General features: G+C 50.9%; 1 protein-coding gene across 1 annotated transcript in view; it reads right to left on the bottom strand.

The window, feature by feature from the left end:
* Positions 1-20,749, bottom strand: part of LOC307081869 (mannosyl-oligosaccharide 1,2-alpha-mannosidase IA) — a 117,866-nt gene that overhangs the window by 53,535 nt on the left and 43,582 nt on the right. Inside the window, exon 2 of the mRNA XM_079745233.1 lies at positions 1,091-1,187. Within this exon, the coding sequence (XP_079601359.1) occupies positions 1,091-1,187 (97 nt within the window). The remainder of the gene's footprint in view (positions 1-1,090; positions 1,188-20,749) is intronic.

Below are 20,749 nucleotides of genomic sequence, written 5' to 3'. Positions count from 1 at the left end.
GTGAGGAGAGGGGGAGGAGAAGGAGATGGAGAGATGGAGAGCGGGACTAGAGAGGATATATATGTAATATGTAAGGGATAATGTATAGAACGCCGGTCATTATTGGGAAAATAAGCCCCGACAGGGCGAACAGGACACCGACGCCAAGTGGAGGCGTCTTGCTTCGCCCTGAAGGGGCTTATTTTCGATAATGACCAGCGAATTCTATACATTATCCCGCTTATTACACGGCTACTTGCCAAAACGAAAAAATAACTCTTGTTACAATTACCATTCGCAGTGTTGATCAGCAGAGAATTAGTCATTGACAAGACATTGACGTCGCTTAGCAACCGAGTACGCTGGGGTTGATTAATTACCAGACTTTTTTCGGAGTGATACCAAAGACCTGAATCAAAGGCAAAGAATCCATTTTCCTTGACAATGGTCATTATATGCTCAGCAACGATCAATTATTCACAGCCGGAAAGTGTGAAGGCACATGCAAGTGAACGGAGCGTTCCACGGCATTGAGAAGAGCTGTGTAATAAATAATGTATAAATAATATATATATAATATATAGAACTATAGAGGAGAGGAGAGATGTTGAGGAAGACGAGGGATGGAGGGGGAGGGAAACGGAAAGGAAAAGGTGAGGAGGGGGCAGGGAATAGAGAGAGAAGAGAGGATAGGATGTAAAAGAGGAGAGGAGATGAGGAGACAAGACAAGACAAGAGATGGAGAGGAGAAGGTTGATATGACAGAGGGAATGATATACGTAGACTAGAGGAGAGAAGGGGACAGCAGAGGAGACCAGGGTAGAGGAGGGAGGAGAGGAGAGAGGAGCGAGGAGACGAGACAACAGAGTAAGCACCTGGTGTCAACACCAACACGACCTTTCCTCGTGTAACCCCTGATGTTTGGTTTCATTAAAACTCCGTCTTCCCGGACCTTTCCTTTAGCCAAGGTCATGCCCGACACGCACTCCCCAAAGCCCTTCTGGGAAATGCCAACAGGCCACATGTCTGGTTATCACGACCTTCACAACCTTTGCGACCTTCGGCGACCTTCACACCCCGCCGTGACCTTCATGCCCTCCGGTCGACTCACCGAACATGTTGCCCACGTGTCCGTTGCGGGTCAGCGGCCGCAGCTCGTTCTTGCCCCAGGCGTAGCGCTTGTAGTTGTCCCAGGAGAACTTCATCATCTGGAACACAAACACAGCAGGGGTCAGAGGTCAGAGGTCAGAGGTCAGGGGACAGTGGGCGGTGACACACAGCTGCAGGTGAGGAAGAGGAGCAGGCCTTCGTGATGGGGTGTTGATGAGGGCGGGGTTCAACTATGAGGTCGTTATGGTGTCATCAGGTTGATTGGACAAGAACAAATGAATCAATCAAATATAGTAAAAGCAGGTTTCGTGGCATTTGATTATTTATGTTACACTAGATTATAATAGATAGGAAGAGGAATAATTGGATTTGATTTGATGTGGTTTACATAAGACAATGTTAGAAGAAATGTTTAGAAAGCTTGCCTCTCTCTCTGACAGGTCATAGTAGTAGAACAAGCAGCAAAACGCTTTCAACAGCAAACATTTGATTTCAACACTTTCAATATTTGCCTTAGTACACGTAGCACTGAATACATCAACCAAACATCGGGAGAAAGAGGGCCTTCTCTGTGAACCCATCCAACAATGAGGCCACAGAACACGTGTCTGTCTCTCTGAAGGTTTCTTCATCACCTCCCTCTCAGCCATGAGGCCAGTCTCCCAACGCTCCGCTGGGGGTGGTGTTGTGTGTTCCAGTATCAGCTCGTGACCCCGACCACGCGGCTCCGGCCAACTTTATTTACACAGCTCTTCATCCCTGTAACGGCCTCCCAGGCCCGCGTTACACAGCTGAACCCACCCCCGCCCCCCTCCCTGCTCCCTGGGAGGGCCGGGAGAGGGGGGGGGGGGGGAGGAGAAGACGAGGGGGAGGAGGAGGAGAGGAGGAGGAGGAGAGGAGGGGGAGGAGGAAGAGGGGAGGAAGGGAGGGGGAGAGGAGGGGGAGGAGGAAGAGGGGAGGAGGGGAGGAGGAGAGGAGAGGGAGAGGAGGTGGAGGAGGAAAAGACAAGGAGAGGAGGGGGAGAGAAGGTGGAGGAGGAGAAGACGGGGAGGAGGAGGAAGAGGAGAGGAGGGGGGAGGAGGAGACAAAGGGAGAGGAGGAGAGGATGGGGAGGAGGAAGAGGGGAGGAGGGGAGGAGGAGAGGAGGGGGGAGGAGGAAGAGGGGAGGAGGGGAGGGGGAGAGGGGGGGGAGGAGGAAGAGAGGAGAGGAAGAGAGGAAGAGAGGAAACAGAGGAAGGAAGTTAGGAAGAGATGGAGAGATGAGGAGAAAGGAGGAGAGGAGGGAGATGCGAGGAGAGGAGAGGACAGAAGAAGGAGGAGAGACGCAGGGAGGCTGAGCTCGACGCTGACAGAACGATCAGGGAGGATTTGTCTCCGGAGGTCTGCTGACATGGAGAGCATCGCTCCTCACAACACAAACAACGTCTCCTCTCAGAGACTGATGCCGACTGTCATCCAGCCGTGGCAATATCCGGGGAATACACCGGCAGGCCGAGCACGCAGAAACACACAACAAAAACACACGACACAAACACACAACACAGAAACACACGACAGAGAAACAAACAACAGAAACACACGACACAGAAACACACAACAGAAACACAACAGAAACACACGACACAAACACACAACACAGAAACACATGACAGAGAAACACACAACAGAAACACACAACAGAAACAGACAACACAGAAACACACAACACAGAAACACAACAGAAACACACGACACGGAAACACATGACACAGAAACACACAACAGAAACGCACAACAAAAACAGACAACACAGAAACACACAACACAGAAACACAACAGAAATACATGACACAGAAACACACAACAGAAACACACAACATAGAAACACACAACAGAAAAACACAACAGAAACAGACAACACAGAAAAACACAACAGAAACACAAGACACAGAAACACACGACACAGAAAAACACAACAGAAACGCACAACACAGAAACACACAACACATGATGGAGGTGACACCGCCTGAGCGCCTCTCGTCTCCTGCCCGGAGGCGTCCTCCTCCTCCTCCTCCCTCCTCCCTCCTCCTCCCTCCTCCTCCCTCCTCCCTCCTCCTCCCTCCTCCTCCCCCTCCCTCCTCGTCCTCCTCCTCCTCCTCCTCCTCCTCCCTCCCCAACACAGACCAGCGTTTAAGGAGACAGAGCGGTCCTCTTCTCCCCGAGGGCGATTCTCCGAATGACGAAGGAGGAGAACACAACAGATGTCGGGGGAGTGATCCATCGCTCAGACGTTCCTCTCCATCGTAAACGTCCCGCTCCTGGAACACCAGGAGACGCCCGCAGAGACGAACCAACGTGGCGACAAGCTGAGTAACGGAGGCCACGCATCACCCTGTCACACCGACGGGACGGCGGCCGCAAACAACAAAGCCGCCGGCAGAGAGGACGGCCGACAGCCGACGTGGCGAACATCGCCACGACTTAACCTCCCAGACGCTGATGTTCAGCTCTGCCAGAACCAAAACACCACGGGCAGAAGGGCTGCTGAGAGGGACAGACGCTGAGAGGGACAGACGCTGGAGACACCGGACGGTCCTGAGAAACACCTGGGTACTCACACGTCCTACCACACACACCTGGGTACTCACACGTCCTACTACACACACCTGGGTACTCACACGTCCTACTACACACACCTGGGTACTAACACCTCCTACTACACCCACCACAACACCTGGGTACTAACACACACACCACAACACCTGGGAACTAACAAGTATTACTACACACAGAACGCAGATCCACTTTTACCTGGATCAAGTCCACTGTCACCTAGAGCTACACTCACCTAGATCTACTCTATTCTAAATGTACTCTCACTAGATCTACTCTCGCTAGATCTACTCTCACCTAGATCTACACTGTTCTAGATCTACTCTCACCTAGATCTACACTGTTCTAGATCTACTCTCACCTAGATCTACACTGTTCTAGATCTAGTCTCACCAAGATCTACACTTTCCTAGGTGTAGTTTAACCTAGATCTACTCTCACTAGATCCACTCTCACTAGATACACTGGCACTAGATCTTTTCTCAGCTAGATCTACACTGTTCTAGGTCTCACCTAGATCCACCCTTAAACAGCACAGAATGATGCTGGAACTCCCCGGGGGGTAAGGGGTCAGATCTGTCTTTCTGTTGCGTGACATCATCTAGCATGAGGCCCCTCCCCCTGGCCGAGTGATGCTCTGACCCAGACCGGCGCCGCTCGGAGAGGCGGAGCCGGTCGATGACACACTGGCCCATCCCTGGCCCTCTGTGATTGGCTGGTGGTCAGGCAAAGCAGATCAATAATGGAATGAGATTCAGCCGGTGATGAAATAGAGCCAGGGGCAGAACAGACATGAAACACGCCTCCGTTCATACGACCTGGCGCTGGAAAACACAACACAGCAGAACCAACACGTCACCAACACAACCTGGGGCTGGAACACACAACACAGCAGAATGCAACACAGCATCACCACAACCCATTGCAACGTAAAACAAAACACAAATCAACACAAAGCACAACCCAGTCACGACACACCACAACACAAGAGCAACGCACACATCATTCACCTCACGCACACAGACAGCAGCGGCGGCTACGGCGGCCATGTTTACCAGTAGTGACTAAACACATTTCCCGCCAAAACGATGCAACAAAGGTTCCCGAATAACATCCCCCCGCTAAACAACTTTCCCTGATCCGAAAATAAACGTCCCGGTGCTGAATGCGTCTGCTCCTCTCGGGGAGCAGATGAACGCAGAGAGGGATCGATCGGATCTCTCAGCCACCGGCGCTCCACTTAGCGCTCCCAGGGGCCGCCGCCGTTAGCTCAGCGCTCTGCACTCAGAGCCGCTCTGATCTGGGGAAACGGAAGAGCCTCTATGATCCGGGGTAATGGAAGAGCCTCTATGATCCGGGGTAATGGAAGAGCCTCTCTGATCCGGGGTAATGGAAGAGCCGCTATGATCCGGGGTAATGGAAGAGCCTCTATGATCCGGGGTAATGGAAGAGCCTTTATGATCCGGGTAATGGAAGAGCCTCTATGATCCGGGGTAATGGAAGAGCCTCTATGATCCGGGAAACGGAAGAGCCTCTATGATCCGGGGTAATGGAAGAGCCTCTATGATCCGAGGATGGAGGGGCACCCAGACACTAGGCTGGGAAGGGGGGCTTCTCACCAGGAGATGTATTTACGAATCCTGCTATGGCCACACCAAGACCCGCCTTACTCTTTCTGTGATTAGCCGGGTTGCATGCAACTCAACTGGACGCTTTAGAACTCTAAGGTACCCTCGCTGTGAGCATTCGAGAGCGTCACAAAAGAGCTCTAACCCTAACCCCTGACTCTTACCTCTAACCCTACCCCTAACTCTAACCCCTAACCTGAGCACCTGATAGGGTTAGGGTTATCCTTAATATCAAGCCAGTGAAAGCGCGGCAGTTTAATCCATAGACAGTAGAATCAAAGATGGGGTGAAGTGTGTGACGGACCAATCAGAAATAGAGGCGGGCGTGTCTTTTCGGGGTATTGCCGTGGCCATAGTAGGATTTGTAAACTGGTCACCAGGAGGGGGGAGGGTACGGAGGCTTACTGGGTGGTGGTGCGGTGATATACCAGGGTGGATAGGGTTAAGGTGGAGGTAGGTTGGTGATGGTAAAGTTAAGGTACTATGTTGGTGATTGTTAAGATGGAGGTAGTATGTTGGAGGTGGTTAAGGTGGACGTACTAGGTTGGAGATGGTTCAGTTATGGTTAGAGATGGTTAGTATAAGTATTTGGTTAAGGATGGTTTAAGTGATGGTATTTGGGTAGAGAGGGTTAAGTTAAGGCATTCATACATAGATGGTTTAAATTGAGGCATTCGGTCAGAGAGGGTAAAGTTAAGGTATTGGTTTAGAGATGGTTAGGTTTGGTTAAGAGTTCTGTGTGTTCAGCTCAGGGTAGGATATAGGGGAAGAAATGCATCATGGGTAAGATAAGCAAGTGGTCTGACTGATGTGTCTGTAATCATCAGTGGGAGGCCTAACAGTCTCATGGAAAATTCAACGGTACGCATAAATTATTCAGAAAATAATGTAGCTCTAATAAAAGTTTAATTATAACACAATCTAAATCTGAAATCCAAGGGAATGTTTAAAATGGAATTGGTATTGGGTTACTGATTAAAGACTCCATACACCCTATCTTAATTTGATGCTTTAAAGACACACCATGCATTAGCCGAGTCGACTCCCCATTTGTCCCCATCGGCGCGGCCTATTTGCAAAAACTATCTCTGAGAATTACATGCGTCTATTGATTGGACTATTACAGCCAGCGTATCTCATTAGTATGCCAGCTCACATCGTTCTATAGACTGTCGCAGGAGACTGAAAACCTCTCAAAGGAAGTAGAAAAGGCCTGGTGAGAATCACAACTTCCTCCTCGCTGTGAGACCTATCTATCTGGGGGCGGAATGTGGCCCAGGAGGTTGGCTGGTAACCGGAAGGTTGCTGGTTCGATCGCCGGCTACTTCTAGCTGAGCGTGGAGGTTTCCTGAGCGAGACGCCTCACCCTGACTGCTCCAGGCGAGCTGGCTGTCGCCCTGCGTGGTCGACTCCATCGTCGGTGTGTGAATGTGTGTATGATGGGTGAATGTGAGGCAATATTGTAAAGCGCTTTCAGTGGCAACTGGTTAGAAAAGCGCTGTATATAAATGCAGGCCATTACCATTTACCATCTATAAGCTCTGAACTCTTTACCTCACAAACCAAACCACTACCTCTGTAACGCTGTCTAATGCAACAGATTTCCTTCACAGACTCCTGGCCCGCTAGCGGACCACAGTCATCAGTCTGCACTGAGCAGAAGATGTTTCCTCATCCACCCAGTGGACTGTGATGCATGACGTTAGGAGCAGCTCAGGGCCGGGCGCATCCTGCTCATGGAAACCTTACAGCTGGGAGTCCAACAAACGGATCACTGCTATGCTGCTTGAACTCTCTGTAATGCTGCCCTCCCCTGATGATCAGCCTCTCCTGTACGGCCACCGTCGACATCCACGGCCGGTCGGCCCGGGAACCAAAGGGCCGTCTCAGTTGGTACCTTAGTGTCCTGAAGGGGACCCCCGGCACATCAGCATCACTGCTCTGGGGCCCCGGGACGTGTGACAGCCCTGCTCCTCACAGGAGGAGGAGGAGGAGGAGGAGGAGGAGGAGGAGGGGGAGGGGGAGGAGGCCAGAGGAGGAGGTCAGCTAACACGGGCGCGACCACCTGGTTGTGAACCAGTGCCTCATCAACACATTGAACAGCAGGGAAGCACTCTGTTTGCTTTCTGCGTAACTAATTACAGCGACTCTGCCTTCCAGCACAGTAAGGGGCCCGCATATCAATACTCCGCTCTCCCAGGGAGCCCGGGGCCCAGAAAGACCATTGATTTTCTGCATGCAAAGCGCAGCAAATATGTTCACACACATCGGGAGATTTGAGGCGGAAACTAAAAGGGGAAGTGGATGAAAAGGGAAGTGATAAATGCCGAGACACAGCAGTATTTGTTCAACACGGATTAGCATTTAGGAAAAAAGCGGGCGGCGTTTTGCTGAGGAGGAGATGGGAGTGAGAAGCGGCGCATGCAGAAAGTTTGAACAAAAGGTCATAAGAGCCGCGGCTCATTGTTGCCCTGGGAACAGAGAGACGGTCTGCACTACGGGAAGTCCATCGCTAAGACAACGGCAGCATCCCTGCTGTTGCCACGGAGAACCAAGCCACAAAGTCAGGAGTTCCTCCCATTCCTCCACCTCGCGCAGTCCTTCCGGCGGTGTAGAAGGACCCAGCTCCTATTTCCCTGAAGCCCCTGTGACACATGTCGTGGCGATTTCTTGAAGAGATATTTCTGCTAGAACAGATGAGACTTCTTAATTCAAAAAAGCACACAATAGTTGTAGACAATGAACCTATTTTAACGTATGCATACACCAGTCTCCTCTTTAGCAGAGTGCGCCCAGACTACAGGTTCACGGAGCTATTGAAACAGTTTCACACCCTTCCCACATTGCACTTGTCAATGATCAAATCAAATAATCATTACCTAAAGGACAGAGTTTCCTGTGTTCTCAGCGAAGTCACAACTTTTCTCTGTTTTGGGACCTCAGTGGTGGAACAAGACCCTACCGATATCAGGATCGCAGAGTCGCTCACCAGCTTCCGCAAAAGACTCAAAACTCACCTGTTCAGAGTTCACCTCGACTCTGCATAGAAATCAATGCACAGCCACCATTGAATGTTGTACGTCCTGGCACTTGCACATTGGACTTATTCAAGGTACTTAATTGTGTAGCATCTACAGTAGCTGCTATCTTTGCTTTACACGGGGAATGGGTTAGCCTAGCGATTGTAATACTTGCACTTGGTTCTATGAACGTCTTTACTGTACCGACAGCGATATATTGTTTCACTTCTTATGACAAATGTACTTATTGTAACAAATGCACTTATTGTAAGTCGCTTTGGATAAAAGCATCTGCTAAATTCCCTAAATGTAAATGTAAATGTTCTCATCAAGTAGAAGAATGCATAAGGGAATCCCTGCTCCCTTGTGACCGGTGTACACCAGGCACAAAGGTTAACGTTAGATAACACTGGGAAAAGGTAGGCTGGCTAAACAATACAAGGAATCAGAAACAAAGCTTGGATGATTAAAAGTAAACAACATATGGATTTATCCATCACACTCATGTCACTCATGTCCATCGTGGAGTCTGTGAGCTGCTCACCACAGGGGCCGGTTTAGATGTGATGTCATGAACACGTTTAGAAGAGCTGTGATCCTGAGATTAACCCAGCAGACCACTGGCTAGAGAACACATAACCACTTGTGTTCCGGGGTCTACGCCGTCTGCTAGGACTGGAACACAACCCAGAGTAAAACGGTCCTCACTGTGTTTCAGGTCGTGTTTCATCCCACTCAGAACACTTCCTGATTCGTCGGAACCACCGGAGCCCTGAACGGACGCGGACACGATGGAGCCTTCTCACCGTTGGGGTTGGTCCTGGTCGCCATGACAACAATAGAACGAGACAGAGTTCTGCCGACGCTTTGATCCAGAGAAGGCGTCTGACATCAGAGGGTTGGCGGCCGTGCCGGAGCCGGGCACATCCCCCCACCCCCCCCACCGGTCAAATTGCTCGGGTGACTTCAAACGGTAAATATTGTCCCTGGCTCCGATCCCGCCCCCTGCAGGGAGGATGGCTCTCTAAACGTCCCCCACACCAGCATCTGTCCGTCTGCATCTGCACCAAATTATACGGGATGAAGTTTAGCGTCGAAAAGCCAACGCCAGAGAGAGCTGTGAGGCTTAACTTTGAAGCAGAGTCAGCCGGGTTCTGTTGTTAAACCTCTCTGTGAGGGACACAGGGGCCCTGTTCTGAAATATTCCTATGCTGTAAGGGTTTCTGCGTTTGGAGGACAGGATCCTTTTTTACATTCAGGGCATTCAGGAGACGCTATTATCCAAAGCAACTTATAACGGTTCATGCACACATCCACACACCGACGGCGGAGTCAACCCCTCAGGGCAACAGCCAGCTCGTCAGGAGCAGTACGTGTAAGGCGTCTTGCTCAAGGACACCTCGACAATCGAACTAGCAGGCATAGCTACTAGCTCAGCTGGCATCGTGTTGTCATTTCATCACACAGAGGTCACATCACCACACAGAGGTCACATCATCCACACAGAGGTGATATCATCACAAAGCCCTCATCATCACTATGTTGTGGGGGGGGGGGGGGGATTCTAATGTGCTAACAAATGTCCCATATGGAGGACACAAAGTTACAAGTCTCTGAAAGTATCTGAATGAAGCATTTCCTCATCTCAGAGAAGATCTTTACGGCTGGTTTTGTATACAGTTGTATTTAAGTTTTAATCTCTGCAGAAGCGACGGCGGCTGACCCCCGATGACCTCGGCCAGCTGCGTGTTCCCAGCCGCTGCTGTAATCGGAGGAGGCTGTGGTGGATTATGGGTTATAAATCCTGGGGGGGGGGGAGAATGCAGTGCACCGTTAACGACCTGCTTTGTCTGAAGCGCCAGGAAAAGACCTTTGGCAGAGAAAACACAGAATCAGCCCTCCATCACACCCACACACACTCACACACACACACACACACACACAAACACACACACACACACACAGACAGACAGACAGAGAGACAATCAGCACTTCATATACACAACACACTGATACTCTCACCAACACACGCAATAAGCCCTTCATAACACACACACACGAGAAAGAGAGAGAGAGAGAGAGAGAGAGAGAGAGAGAGAGAGAGACAGAGAGACAGAGAGAGAGAGAGAGAGAGAGAGAGGGCGGGGGGGAGAGACAGAGGGGGGGTGATAGAGAGAGAGACCTTCCTGCAGACCCCTTAGGCAGCAGAACAGAGCTCAGGTCAGGTGAAGGGAAACAGGAAGCAGATTGACAGGAAGTGCTAAGTCAACGGCCCTCTTGTGGATCTGGGCCCGCCCCTTTCGGCAGCCAAGGGTTCAGGAGGTTCTGAGGAGGAGGAGGAGGATGCTGATTGGTTCGCTAACGAGGAGGAGGATGCTGATTGGTTCAGTAACGAGGAGGAGGATGCTGATTGGTTCAGTAACGAGGAGGAGGATGCTGATTGGTTCAGTAACGAGTGGCACCATGGCAGTTTGGTTCATCCGTCCTGCGTTATCCCAGCATAGACGCCAATCCGAACTGTCAAACGCAAGATTCAAGCATCAAGCCAGATCTCAAATTGATATGACACATCATAAAGTATAATTCACGTCAGAATATTTGATATACTCACACGACGCTTCCCTGCTGAGTACTGCCAGTCTGTTCTCATAAGCACATTTCACACAGCATATTTATACGCTGTGTGAAACGCCAGCCTGATCCCCACTAAATGTCTGCCTGTCTCTCTCTGCCTCTGTTTGTCAATCTGCCTCCCTGTTAACCTGTCTCTCTCTCTACGTCTCCACAGCTGTCTCCCTGTCTGTCTCACTGTCTGTCTTCCTGCCTGTCTGACCGTTTATTTGTCTCTCTATCCAGCAAGCCAAGGTTAGCCAAACACACACACATACGTGCGCACAGGCACACACACACACACACACACACACACACACACAGACACACATTAAAACCCACACACACACAGACGGAGAAGAGGCCTCTCCAACACACAGCCACCTCTGACCTGAAGGATTCTGGGAGCAGAGATGAATGCTGTCGACTGGATGTGTTCACAAGACGGACCTCAGAGGACCAGCGAGCGGGAGAGAGGGAGAGGGGTGAGACAGCATCAGGAGGAGTGAGGCGGCACCAGAGAGGAGGAGAGGGAGAGGGGTGAGACAGCATCAGGAGGAGTGAGGCGGCACCAGAGAGGTGGAGAGGGAGAGGGGGGAGACAGCATCAGGAGGAGTGAGGCAACCCCAGAGGGGTGAGAGGGAGAGGGGTGAGACAGCATCAGGAGGAGTGAGGCGACCCCAGAGAGGAGAGGGAGAGGGGTGAGACAGCATCAGGAGGAGTGAGGCGACCCCAGAGAGGAGGAGAGGGAGAGGGGGGAGACAGCATCAGGAGGAGTGAGGCGGCACCAGAGAGGTGGAGAGGGAGAGGGGGGAGACAGCATCAGGAGGAGTGAGGCGGCACCAGAGAGGAGGAGAGGGAGAGGGGTGAGACAGCATCAGGAGGAGTGAGGCGACCCCAGAGAGGAGGAGAGGGAGAGGGGGGAGACAGCATCAGGAGGAGTGAGGCAACCCCAGAGGGGTGAGAGGGAGAGGGGTGAGACAGCATCAGGAGGAGTGAGGCGACCCCAGAGAGGAGGAGAGGGAGAGGGGTGAGACAGCATCAGGAGGAGTGAGGCGGCACCAGAGAGGAGGAGAGGGAGAGGGGTGAGACAGCATCAGGAGGAGTGAGGCAGCACCAGAGAGGAGGAGAGGGAGAGGGGGGAGACAGCATCAGGAGGAGTGAGGCGGCACCAGAGAGGAGGAGAGGGAGAGGGGGGAGACAGCATCAGGAGGAGTGAGGCGGCACCAGAGAGGAGGAGAGGGAGAGGGGGGAGACAGCATCAGGAGGAGTGAGGCGACCGCAGAGAGGAGGAGAGGGAGAGGGGTGAGACAGCATCAGGAGGAGTGAGGCGACCCCAGAGGAGGAGAGGGAGAGGGGTGAGACAGCATCAGGAGGAGTGAGGCGGCACCAGAGAGGAGGAGAGGAAGAGGGGGGAGACAGCATCAGGAGGAGTGAGGCGGCACCAGAGAGGAGGAGAGGAAGAGGGGGAGGCAGCTCCGGTGTCACTCTTCGTTAAGGCGCAGCCATGTTGTTGTTGTTGTTTATCAGGCTAATGATGGTAAAGCTAGCACGCCTGTTAGTGCTGCTGTCAGGGCGCTTTACCCTGAGGATACCAGAGCTGCAGACTCCTCCATCACCCCCACCACCCCACACCCCAACACTGAGGAGACCAGACCCTGCGACCCCATCACCACCCTAACACCCACAGTCTTTCCAGGATGTATTGTGATGGCAGAGTCCTCTAATGATTACCCTTCGTTTGGGCTCTAACTGGTAGGGTTAGACAGTGACTACAGAGACCGGCCATTAAGGAGCAGGTAGGGGTTAGATAGTAGACAGGTCATTAAGGAGGTTGTAGATTGGCTACAGGTGGACTGAGGATGTTGGGAGCCACTAAACCCCCCACCCCGCCCCACAGTCTCCAACATTCAAACACCGGCGGCGCTCCACTAAAGCTGATTCACTCTGAGTGGAATAAGCTCTCTCACATCTGAGCGGCTTTGGTCTCCTCACACCGTCACTCATCACGCTCAACTCCACGCGTCTGTCTGTCACGCGGACGCGTTTAAATGAAGAAGACACTTTCATGAGTCCTTTCATCTCAGCCCCGCTAACGTAGCGACGTAGCGCGGTTGGGTGAGGAGGCGCCAGGCAGGTCTGAGCCCCGCAATTATCCGGCGTGTCAGTCACGCTCTCTCCCCGCCCGCCGTCTCACTGGGAGCCGGCGCCGTCGACTAGCGCATGGCTCAGGAGGCAGAGCGGGTCGGCTGGTAGCCGGAAGGTTGCTGGTTCAATCCCCGGCTCCTCCTCGCTGGGTGTCGAGGTGTCCCTGAGCGAGACGACTCACCCTGACTGCTCCTGACGAGCTGGCTGTCGTCCTCCGCCGTCGGTGTGTGTGAATGTGTGCATGAATGGGTTAATGTTAGGCAGTATTGTAAAGCGCTCCTAGTGAACACTGGTTAGAAAAGCGCTGAAGAACCACCACCTTGTCCGGCCCATGTTCCTGCCACCAGAACGTCTAACACTGGAGACGTCTACATCCACATAAATCACTTCAAACACTTCAACATCTGCCTGTGATATCAGTGTCCCACTGAACGTATGTGCATCGCACCACATGAAGCGATCAGTCGCAGTTCACCTAGCGATTAAAGCAGTTCACTAGTTTACGTTTGACTACGACTCATTAGGCATGAGTGGTGGTCATGAGACCTCTCAAACCCAAGTGTACCCTCTCATCGATAGCCCACAGGTCAGCTGTTTGGCGTGACCTCGGATGAGTATGATGTGTGTGGTTCCACCATCGCATCAGAACCACCATGCTCTGAGTACCGTCTGATCAGTGGAGGTCTGTTCCTTTGATCCAGCAGTCTCCACTCCCCCTGTAGTTGACTACAGGTCGACTGAGGCTCCAGATTGACAGGTAGTCATTACGACCTCATTAGCGATATCAAGCGCTCCTCCGTGTGTCAAAAACAAAGAGCAACGCGTCTCATTTCTTCAGCGTGGGAGGCCGCCTGATCTCCGTGATGGATCTTTTCACGGGTGAAATCATCTCCAACGCTGATCCAATCTGCGGCGTTCCTCATCCGTCCGACCTCCTCAGATCTGTAGGAACCTCCAAAGAACCGCAATGAACCGGAGACATCCAGAGACATCCTGCCCGGAGCTCCGCTCCGGCTTTTCAAACACATCCTCACTTCCTGTTCTTCAAAGAGGCGCCGGGGATACCTTTGAAGTCCAAAGGTATCGCTGGCGTGCAAGCAAAGCTTGAGCGCTTTCATCTCCAAACACGGCTCCTCTCTGAGCGGAAAACCCACAACAAACAATCCAATGCATACTAAGTAAATAACTTCCATGTCAGGTGGAGCGAATCAATCTATCACTGATAGCATGTCATTCTATCACTGACAGCATGTCATTCTATCACTGATAGCATGTCATTCTATCACTCATAACATGTCAGTTTATCACTGAGAGCATGTCAATCTATCACTGAGAGCATGTCATTCTATCACCGATAACATGTCATTCCTAACACTGAGAGCATGTCTTTCTAACACTGATAGTAATTTGCATAAAACATTTTGCTTGCTGTATTGTTAAAGTCAATTCCCGAAGACATAAACACTGACTCTCAATCCTTAATATAACCGCAAGCGGTGATTAACGGGGTCCGAGCAAAATGAAAAGTCAAGAACACACTAATGAAAGATATATAAATATGACATATAATTATGAAGGAAAGATGCTGATGTTCCCCTTAATGCCATACTGTGCCTCAGCTTTCAGGTGACTGGGCTGCAGAGCAATGGCCTAATGTCATGTTCAGCATTGTCTAATCGGGATTCGAACTCTCAAACTAAGGACCACCAGTAGAAGGCATTATCCCACTGACAAACCTGAAATGCAGCCTCATTCACATGGTGAAAATGTCTATTGATAAGCACACAGCATCCAGAAAACTCCAAGCAAACATTTTTCAAATTAATTAAGGGTATTTTTAAAAGCAAATACCTGAAAAATCTTTGAAATTCTGGGGAAATTAAACATTTGTTGTCAAGAACACTAGCGGAAGAAATATTAATATGACAGAGTTCTTTATGAAGGAAAAATGGTTAACGAAGAAGTTCCTCTTAATGCCATACTGTGTCTTGGCAGTCCGATTCTTGGAAACTAATGAGCCGGAATGTTGATTGCCTGATGAATTTCAGGTGCTGTTCAATGTTGTGTTTCTTAAATGAGTAGCAATGACAGAATGTTATGTTCAGCTTGTTCATAATGCTCTAATCAGGATTCAAACTCTCAACCTAAGGATCTCCCGTACACGGCATTATCCCGTCGAGCCATGCCATTCCTGAACTGCATGTAGCCTCATTCACATGGTGAAAATGTCGATTGATAAGCGCACAACATCAAGAAAACTCCAAGCACACATTTACCAAGAGAATTAAGGGCTTTCTTAAAAGAGTACAGATCAGAAAATTTGCACAGTTAATGGTATCCACCTAATGATAGCCGCATGGTAGTTATACAATAACAAAATGGTCATACAGGCAAAATGGGTTCAGACTGTGGACGTTTGGCTTTTCTATGAAATTGTGGGAAAAGTAAACATTTTTAGAGCAGAAGACCAGGATGAAAAAGATGCATCTGATTTTAGAGATTAATATGATGAACTAATTTTGAGTCCAGGTTAATCTCCTAAGGAGAAATAAGGCTAGTTCATTTTTTTTTTAAATAGCGCCACCTTTGGTTGCAGTACCACAATTTGGGTTTATTAGTAGTGGGGGGTATTGATATCCACCTAATAATAGTCGTATGTTTTTTTTATATAATAACAAAATGGTCATATAAGAAAAATGGGCTAACTGCTCCAACTTTATTGGCCAATATTTCTCAAATGGAACTAAGTAAAACAAATTCTGTTTTATTTTTGTGAGGCTTGGTCTAAAGATTATATGTGGCGATTTTGGTGAATTTTTGATGGTTTTTTTAGCCTGTGAATCTTTTTATCATGTTTAGCTTTAATATGAAAATCGTGGGAAAAGTAGCAGGGTTTTATAAATGCGTCTGATTCGAGAGATTAATATTCTGAAAGAATTTTGAGTCCAGGTCAATCTGGTGAGGAGAAATAAGCCTAATTCATGACTTTTTACAATAGCGCCACCTTTGGGTGCAGTACCACAAATTTGGGTTTATGGGTAGTGGGGTTATTGGTAACCATACCTGAAAATTTCAAGAGTTTTCGACTTACGGTATAGGCTGCAGTATGACTTTTACAGAATTTGAGGGAAAAAAAAACGTTACAGAAACAAAAGGGGACCAAGCAGCATCACTGCTCGGCCCCTAATGATCGTAAATGCATGCATTATTATTTATTCCTTCCGATAGGATCAGTCCGTGTTCAGGCCAGTATTCGTACTTTGTCTTTTTGTGCCTTTAGGCTGAGGACAGAGGAGACAGACGGGAAATGGTTGAAGAGGAGATGCATTAATTCGTTAGAACAGCAGTTAATGTTCCCAATATGAGGGATTTCTGAGTTAATCTCACAACAAGGGAGGGACTGTCTGCCTGAAGCCTTTCCTCCAGGGAGGATCTACGTGATGATCTACGTGATGATCTACGTGATGATCTACGAGGTGATCTACGAGGGGATCTACGTGATGATCTACGTGATGATCTACGAGGTGATCTACGAAGGGATCTACGTGATGATCTACGAGGTGATCTACGTGATGATCTGCGTCTCCCCGGCTCTTCTGGCCGTCATTCAAGAGGCGAGGCCAGGCACTCGATCCGGAGGGAAAGTCGTTTTCTGACAAACTTTGGATTTGAAAATGTATTCCACTTATTGGAAATCCAAACGTCTCGCACACAATTCTAACAATGCACTGCTGTCACGGAGCTTGGAGCGAGATGAAAGCGATATAAAATGAGAATAAACAGGAGAGTGATGGCAGTAATGGATCCAGCGTAACAGAACGGTCGCGGCTACAGACCGGTCACTTAGCTTCAAGAGCAAAATGACTCAAATAATAATAAGTCTTACTTCCAGTGCCTGTGTTGCAATGCAGAGGCTGGCAGTGATACTTTTATAGCTCGTTTATTGCAGTTGGTTGTCTTTTTGTAACTAGTAACTATTGCTAATAAACTGGTTACTGTAGGGTTGGTTAGAAATAGGTTTAGACGATACTTGGTTGTATATATTTGTCTGTTTCAACACTCAGGATTTCTGATCAGGAGCAAAAACATTCCAAAACAAATATCTATGTTAATCTGTATCCTCTTGTAGAGAATAAAGGCCCATCAAACGATGGTTATAGATTGTCCTTTATGATTTAAAGTGTGTTCCCTGCCGACGTGAAGCCCTGTGAAGTCCTGAGGCCGTCTCCTAACCCGTAGAGCCCGACCTGATCCCAGAGGGCCATCAGACGGCCCCCAGAGGCCCCTCAGACGGCCAGGCGCTGTGCACACTGAGCAATTGACCCTGATCGCAGGGATTAGCATCCCCTTAGCCGGCGAGCTACACCCACCACCACCACACGTCATGTGACTCACTCGAGGTGGACTCTGAGCAACGTTTAAAACAAACCCTCCCGGCTCCACCACTCCGGCCTGAGGGTGTTCGTTCTTCTGTCGAGGGGCAGGAAACATGAGAGTGACATCCATCACCGACACCACCTCGAGTCATCAGGGAATAGACTGCTACAACCACCGGCCTCCATCACCTCCCTCCCTCCACTCCTCTCACCTCCCCCTCTGCTCCCTCCCTCTGCTCTCTCCCTCCCTCTCACCTCCCCCTCTCCCTCCCTCCCTCCCTCTGCTCTCTCCCTCCCTCTCACCTCCCCCTCTGCTCCCTCCCTCTGCTCTCTCCCTCCCTCTCACCTCCCCCTCTCCCTCCCTCCCTCCCTCTGCTCTCTCCCTCCCTCTCACCTCCCCCTCTCCCTCCCTCCCTCTGCTCTCTCCCTCCCTCTCACCTCCCCCTCTCCCTCCCTCCCTCTGCTCTCTCCCTCCCTCTCACCTCCCCCCCCTGTCCCTCACCTCCCTCCCTCCACTGCTCTCACCTCCCCTATCTCCTGCATCACCTCCCCTCCCTCCCGCTCAATCACCTCCCCCCTCCCTCCCTCCCTCCCTCTGCTCTCTCCCTCCCCCTCCATCACCTCCCCTCCTGACCCTGCAGGTGGAGGTGAGGACACCGTCCACTCCCCCGCTCTGAGGTGTGAGGTGGGGGGGGGGGGGGGATGGCAGCCTTCACCTCCGTCCCGCCGAAGGGTTGAGGAGCGCTCCATTTGAGACACGGAGACGGGCGGTGCAGGGAGCAGGAGGGTGCGTTTGTTTTGAATGCCTCTGCAGCCGGGGCAGAGAGAGAGTGGTGTCAGACCCCCCCCCCCCTGTCGTCATGTTGACTCAATGCGAGGGTCAACATGAGCTGGTCTGGGAGGGACGTAACCATGGTAACGCCATGAACGGACACACACACGCGCAGGGACACAAGCCGGTAAAGGGTGTGTGAGGGTAAGAGGTTTGATTCCCTGCCCGAAACCAGAGGCCCGGGGGGGAATGCCCCCTCTGTCTCCTCGGGCCGAGGGAGATGGAGGGAGGGAGAGAGGGAGAGAGAGAGAGAGAGAGAGAGAGAGAGAGAGAGAGAGAGAGAGAGAGAGAGCGGGAGGGAGGGAGGGAGGGAGAGAGAGAGAGAGAGCGTGAGAGAGAGGGAGGGAGGGAGGGAGGGAGGGAGTTAGGGGGCGGGAGAGAGAGGGAGGGAGGGAGGGAGGGAGGGAGGGAGGGAGGGGGCGGGAGAGAGAGAGAGGGAGGGAAAGGGACAGGGAGAGAGAGGGAGGGAGGGAAGGGGAGGGAGGGGAGATGGAGGGAGGGAGAGGGGGAGAGAGAGAGAGAGAGAGAGAGAGAGAGAGAGGGGGGGAGGGAGGGGGAGGGGAGGGAGGGAGGGAGAGAGACGGAGGGAAAGGGGGAGAGGGAGAGAAGATGAGCGAGAGGGATGGAGAGGGAGGGAGGGAGAGAGAGTGAGTGAGAGGGGGAGGCGAGAGCAGGGTGAGACCCTACCACTGCTGGTGAGTTCTTGCTGAGGAGTTACGGCCTCCCATCCAGGACTCACATCATATCGGACTATTTATTTGTAATTAAAACCATTCCTCTGGGGGTGCAGTGATGAGGTTCCGGCAGGAGGTGCTTACTGTGTTGGAGTGTTACCAAACCCACTCAGCATCGCTGCTGCTAGCCCATGCTAACACCTCGAGCATGCGGCAACACTGCTACCCTCCGCTAACGCCGTTAGCTGGCGCTCACACTGCTAGTAAAGTGCCGCTAGCAGACGGGCGATTCATCAAACTCTGCACTGATCAGCGCAGGTTGCATAAGCAAGTCAATCATCCTGCTCTCTATGAATAATAGCAGAGCCCAGAACACACACACTCTCTCTCTCTCTCTCTCTCCCTCCTTACAAGAGGAAGTTAACATTAAGGCGGTGGATTGATGAATGGAGGGCAAGTAGCAGAGAGAAGAGTGTGAGAGATGGAGCGATGGAGGTATACACAGCTCCCTGATTTGCTGCTTGAGATTTGCATATTAATGTATATTTATATGAATCACCATGTTTCACAAACATCACCTCAGCACAACAAAGGCTTGCCTGCCACTCTACAGATGCAACAGACAGACACACACACACACACACACACACACTCATACACACACACACTCTCTCATACGCACACACAAGGACACAGACACACACCCACAGACACACACACACACCATCAGACAAACACACAGACGCTAAAACACACACACACACACACACTGATACACACACACTGACGTTAACACACACACACACACCCTCACACGTACACAGTCTCAAAGACATACGGTAATCTTAATCCTGAATCCATCACCAGGTGAGAGAAAAGTTTGACAAAGAGTCGAGGTTTCAAAGTAAAAGCCCTCGCTCCACTGGGCTTTGCTCGCAGTTTAAATGCATACACATTAAACACGTGTTAACATGAATACCGGACGGACACAGAACTGCCCAGGATCAAAGGCAGGTGCCATGGCATTGTGATTTAGCGGAACATTAAGGTGATACCAATAAAGAGCTGGAGGAGAGTTTTACGGTCGCACATCGGAGGCTGAGGGGGTGAGGGTCCTTGGCTCCAGAGAGGAAGAGGGGGGGTTATTGGTATCCCCCCTGTGCACTCTGGGTAATTTACAAGCTTGTTGTTTGAGAGACGGAGGGAGGTGAAGACGAGAGAGCAGAGAGCAGAAATGAAGTGCAGCCAGAGGGAAGCTGTTGAGCTTCAAGTGAAACCAAATCTTTAATTACACCTCTGCGGTATTAAAGCCTCGTCCTGTAATATGAAATCAACACATACAGCAGCCAGCAGCAACTACCGCTGAATTAAATACTGATTTAAGTTCAAGTTGTTTTCCTCCAGAATGTGAATTAAATGTTTTCCCGCGCTGGGGACTGGAGGATGTGAGGATCTGTTTCCTCGTCAGCGAGGGAGCGCTCTCACTGACGAGACACGGTGAACGCAGGTACACAGATGAACGTTATGAATATTCAGCCTCTATGGAACACACTGGGATGATGCCCGTTTGTGCATGCGAGAGCTATTTCCACGCCGCCGCCGCCGCCGCGCGATGCTGTTTCTGCGTGAGCGACTTCACAGAATGCGTTCTCCTTGGAGCGGCGGCGGTAAACAGCGGAGAGCGGCCGTATATCTCTCAGCGCTTTATTGTTGTTTGGGTCTGGATGACACGGTGTACAAACACGGAAGATCCCTGGATATGCGACGCACACACACACAC

Source organism: Pollachius pollachius (genome assembly GCF_949987615.1).
Source record: "Pollachius pollachius genome assembly, chromosome: 1".
In the NCBI taxonomy this organism is placed as follows: Eukaryota; Metazoa; Chordata; class Actinopteri; order Gadiformes; family Gadidae; genus Pollachius; species Pollachius pollachius.
This window is presented reverse-complemented; position numbering and strand designations above follow the sequence as displayed.